This window comes from Phasianus colchicus, unplaced genomic scaffold, assembly GCF_987193195.1.
Source record: "Phasianus colchicus unplaced genomic scaffold, bPhaCol1.hap1.1 HAP1_SCAFFOLD_51, whole genome shotgun sequence".
Taxonomy (NCBI): Eukaryota; Metazoa; Chordata; class Aves; order Galliformes; family Phasianidae; genus Phasianus; species Phasianus colchicus.
The window spans coordinates 265,690-271,215 of NW_028325229.1; the positions used below are offsets into that span (position 1 = coordinate 265,690).

Sequence of the window (5,526 nt, forward strand, 5' to 3'; positions counted from 1 at the left end):
GCCTTTCTATGATTCTGTAATCTTATGACTGCATTTACAAGTCATGAATGGAGGATTTCCAGATTTGCCATTTGTTTCTCTCATGATCAAATTTCTTCTTGCAGGAACAACTGTGTTTCTGTAATCCAGTGGATGTGTTGGTTAGTTGAGCTGACTTTGAAGTACGTTCTATAGTGATGACCCTGTTGAGTTGGAGGAGCTCTCAGTTCAGGAGGGCCATGGATATCTCCATGGAGAGAAGGAAATCACATCATCTGCTGCTGAGCTGTGCTGGGCTCCTGGAACAAAGGGAGGTCCTACAAATGGGCAGCACCGCAGAGAGACAACTGTGCCCAGGAGCAGCTCCAGTGCAGCACGCAGCAGGGCTGGGGGCATGATCTGCAGGTGACAGGGACAGAAGAAGGAGACCTTACAGGCTGTGTGACACGTTAGGCTGCAAACTCACTAAAGGAGCATTGCTCACAGCCCTTGACAAGGTAAGACTCTCACTGAAGGTAATGCAGCTGCTTTTCCTGGAGGGATCACTAAATCTGGGACATCCCAGTACAGGTCAGGCTGCATAAACTGTTTCTTGATCATGGAAAAAGACCTGCTCCAGCTGAAAGCTTCTGTGCTGCAGCATCAGAGCACAGCCCTGAGGGCTGCGTGTCCCAGGACGGCTGCAGGCTGTGCAGCCGGGGCTGCAGCCGGGTGCCCAGGGCTGTCCTGCAGAGCAGGTCCCTGCTGTGCCCCAGGGGCTGTGTGCCAGAGCAGGGACTCTGCCGCCTGCCAGGCTCAGCACTCCGCACTCAGCACTCAGCCTGCCTGGGGAGCTGCCCAGGGCACTGTGGGGAGACGTGGGGGGGATGGAGCCCCCCGGCAGGGCAGGGCAGGGCAGGGCAGGGGCCTTCTGCTGCCACAGCTACTGCCTGGGGCAGGGGGATCACAGATAGAGTGCACCACAGGGCACTGCCAGGGACCTTTGTATAAGGATAACAAAAGCGGGAATTTTAGGCCAACTTTTCTCTCTCCTGCTTCTATGGAAGGGTAAATCATTTGTCAATTTTGAGCACATCAACTGATAATCCTGAAGTGCCAACACTTTCCTCATAGGAAACTCCCACCCAGAAACATCTCTGTCCTCATGATCATCATGTCCGATGCATGAATCACCTCCTGTGCAGACAGAGCTCCAGAGAGCAGAGCAGAGCATCTCCCTAGGCACATGTCCATCACCCTCTGCAGTCCACAGGGCCTGAAAGTGACTGCCTCGGACTGTGGGCAACGCAGTCTGTGAGGCTGGGAAGGAGTTAGCTTTGCCTTATTTGAGATGCCATCTCCCTGATGTGTCCTTCATAACTGTGAACTGGCCTTAAGGATGCAAATCTTTCCTATAGCCTGGAGAGCCAAGACCAGGGGTGAAGCAGAGAAGGGCTATGTGCAAGGAAATGCTGTGTTGTTGATGAAATGACTGGTAGGAATCCTTTGCAAGAGTGTGATGATGAAACCTTGCTCAGATCCCTGGAGAAACGGTGAATATTTGTTATGGGCAGTGCATTCTTGTTCTCTCAGCAGGATCTGGCTTCTTTATATGTAACACAGAAGTGCAATCATCTTCCATCTTCAAAATTTACAAACTCAAAGCAGTTGGAAGCAAGTCCAACCACCTCCCCTTACCCTGCAGTAAGCAGAGGTGAATCCCTTTGCCTCTCAACTTTCACTCACAGCCTTCTATGCTGAGTGCAGCAGAAGTGCTCAGGATTTCTTATTTAGGCAAAAACTCCTTGGGCATCATGAGTACGATGAGTATTTGTATGAAAAAAAAAAACAAAAAACCTAACATTAAAACTTCTATTTGCTTCCCACACATTTCTGGCATAAATTGTGCAGATGCTAAAAAGTACTTCTGCATTAGAAGTGATTTCATCTGACGCATTCTGGAAAGAAAATCTGTCCCCACAACACCACTACATTCCCATGTACCCACAGGGACAAAACTGCTTCCTTCAGAGACAAAGGGCAGAATAACTCCTGGCAAACTCAACCTCATGAAATGTATCTCAAATCACAGAGCTGAATGCACACTTTCCACACAGAAATTCATTGTCACTGAATTTTGTACTTCTTGGACAGATCTCCATGCCCAGAAGTTCCACATGCCCAACAGCAGCTCCATCAGTGAGTTCCTCCTGCTGGTGTTGGCAGACACGCGGCAGCTGCAGCTCCTGCACTTCGGGCTCTTGCTGGGCATCTACTTGGCTGCCCTCCTGGGCAACGGCCTCATCAGCACAGCTGTAGCCTTCGACTCCCATCTGCACACCCCCATGTACTTCTTCCTCCTCAACCTCGCCCTCCTCGACCTGGGCTGCATCTCCACCACTCTCCCCAAAGCCATGGCCAATGCCCTCTGGGGCACTAGGCACATCTCCTATGCTGGATGTGCTACACAGACCTTTCTGTTTGTCTTCCTGATATCGGCAGAGTATTGCATTCTCACCATCATGTCTTATGACCGCTATGTTGCCATCTGCAAGCCCCTGCACTACGGGACCTTGATGGACAGCAGAGCTTGTGCCAGCATGGCAGCAGCTGCCTGGGGCACTGGGGTTCTATACGCTGGGATGCAAACTACAAATACATTTTCACTGCCTCTCTGTCATAAGAATGTTTTGGACCAGTTCTTCTGTGAAATCCCTCAGATCCTCAAGCTTTCCTGCTCACGCTTCTTCCTGAGGAAACTAGGGCTTCTTGTGTTTGGTATTTTTGTGCTATTTTGGTGCTTTCTTTTCATTGTTGTGTCCTATGTGCAGATCTTCCGGGCCGTGCTGAGGATGCCCTCTGAGCAGGGACGGCACAAAGCCTTCTCCACATGCCTCCCTCACCTGGCTGTGGTCTCCCTCTTTGTCAGCACTGCCACATTTGCCTATCTGAAGCCCTCGACTCTATCATCCCCATCCCTGGACCTGGTGGTGTCATTTCTGTACTCAGTGGTGCCTCCAGCAGTGAATCCTCTCATTTACAGCATGAGGAACCAGGTGCTCAAGAATGCAGTGAGGAAAATGATGTCATGGTCACATTTCAGCAGGCATAAACTTCACATCTGTCTCAACAAATGACTACCAGTGTGTCCCATAACACACCTATATTAAGTTTCTTACAGATTATAATACATATTTATGTTAATAGCTTCATTTTTCTTTGCTGTTCATAAATATATGTGTGTGTGTAATTATCATTAATGGTTATCATGTTCCTATACATATGTTTGGCTTCCTTATACTTGTACTGAGGCATCACCCTGCTCTCTTTCTCCTGGAGCCCATAGGAACTCTGGGTCAGTGCTGACATTCTCACAGCCTCTGTGTTCCATCTCCATATCTGCAGGCAAATGAGATGCAAGGACCATGGGGCTGATATAGGTTTGATTAGCAAACGGGATCAAAGTATTAGTAAAAGGATCAATATATTACATTAGCAAATAGAATCAGTGTGTGCTCATATTAAATCTTCACAGTTTAGTTTTGATTGGTGTGTGAACAGCCCTGTTTTTATCAACAATCCTGTTTCACAGAAGCACTGAAATCACTTTTTTTGCCTCCACCTGGTGCAAGGACTTGTTCTTGAGTTTGGTATGAACTGTTCGCAGTTATACTGCACCAAGACAGAAAGTTGCTGATTGTGGCAAATCTAGCAGTGGAAATTTGCCAAACTGGGGGAAAAGAGCTAAAAGGTGAGCCAAGGTATACTGTGATGAAGAGGAAGATGAGCTAAAGAGGAGGAAGTATGTGTTGTGAGAAGGAAGACATGATATGAGGGGCTGTGTTGGGGGCACATCTCTGTACCACTGCACGAATGCTGCCCCACAAAGTGCCTGCACTGAGCTGCCGGGGGCTACGTGTGGGGCGGTGGGGCCAGGCTGTCCTGCAGAGGGGTAGGCACACGGAGCCTCATGCTGCAGGGCTGGGATCCCAAAATCACCCTAGAACTCAGCACCCAGCTGTGCTGTGCTCACCTTGCCAGGCTCCCAGGTGCCCCCTGTGCTCCTCTGTCACTGTCCCTCCTCAAAAGGATGGGGGAGAAAACACATCTCAACAATTCCTGGTTTGAGGCATAAAAGTGCTTTATTTTTCCCTTGCTTAAAACCCAATGACAATAAGTTGTGAGTGTTAGTAGCTACATATCAAATGCAGGCTTTTTTTTTTTTTTTTTTTTTTTCCCCTTTCTTTTTTTTCCTGCATACTTTGGAACAGGTATTGCATTCAGCGTCCCTTTCACCTTAATATATTATTGGCAACGACACCTAACCCACAACACATTTGACTGATATTCTATTTTATTTTATGGCTTATCTTCCTCTCTGACCGTGAAATACCCCGGGATATGCAGCTCTTCTTCTCTTCTGAGAACCAGGTATCTTCAAAGTTGCCGGTCCAGTGAACTGGAATATTAGCTCTTTAATTACCCGTGCTTTACACGACATTATGATGTATAATACCAATAACAGAAGCATAAAACCGTGAAATGGATGCAGCTAACAGGTTGTGATCAACGGTTCTGGGTCACGGTGGAGGTGGTCACAAGCAGTGTCCCTCAAGGATCCGTCTTGGCACTGCTGCTCTTCATCATCTTCATCAGCAACGTAGATGATGGCATCAAGTGCACCCCCTTCAGGTTTGCCGATGACACCAAGCTGAGCAGTGCAGTTGATCCATTGGAGGGAAGGAAAGCCATCCAGAGGGACCTGGACAGGCTGGAGAAGTGGCCCCATGTGAAACTAATGAGGTTCATCAAGGCCAAGCACAAGGTGATGAACTCGGCCCAGGACAATCCCAGGTGTTTATACAAACTGGGGGAGGATCTCCTTGAGAGCAGCCCTGTGGAGAAGGACTTGGGAGTCCTGGTGGATGAGAAGCTGGACATGAGCCAGCAGTGTGCACTTGCAGCCCGGAAGGCCAACTGTGTGCTGGGCTGCATGAAAAAAGGGGTGGCCAGCAGGGAGAAGGAGGTGATTGTCCCCCTCTACTCGGCTCTTGTGAGGCCCCATCTGCAGTACTGCGTCCAGCCTGGGGCCCCCAGTACAGAAAGGACGTGGAGCTCCAGAGGAGTGGGTCCAGAGGAGGGCCACTAAGGTAATCAGAGTGCTGGGGCATCTCTCCTACGCGGAAAGGTTGAGGGAGCTGGGCTTGTTTAGCTTGGAGAAGAGAAGGCTGCAGGCAGACCTCATTGTGGCCTTTTTCAGTCAGAGGGTGAAGCACAGGGATTGGTTGTCCAAGGAGGCTGTGGATGCCCCATCCCTGGAGGCATTCAAGGCTGGGATGGATGTGACTCTGGACAGCCTGGTCTGGTGGTTGGTGACCCTGCCCGTGGCAGTGGGGTTGAAACTGGATGATCACTGTGGTCCTTTTCAAGCCAGGCCAATCTATGAATCTATGATTCAGTGATAAACTGTGTGTAAACCCGGAGTAAAGTGTGAGTACACTCAGAGTAGTGAGTCAGCAAACCTCAAGTAAGGTCTGAGTAAATCTGAAGTAAAGTGCAAGTAAGCCC

At 49.2% G+C, this 5,526-nt stretch overlaps 1 protein-coding gene across 1 annotated transcript; it reads left to right on the forward strand.

Annotated features, from left to right (window-relative positions):
- The first annotated feature begins 906 nt into the window (after positions 1-906).
- LOC149911921 (olfactory receptor 14J1-like) lies at positions 907-3,095 on the forward strand. The gene has a single exon (XM_090133031.1). The coding sequence runs from the start codon at positions 2,028-2,030 to the stop codon at positions 3,093-3,095; it is 1,068 nt and encodes a 355-aa protein (XP_089989157.1). The 5' UTR covers positions 907-2,027.
- The last annotated feature ends 2,431 nt before the right edge of the window (positions 3,096-5,526 follow it).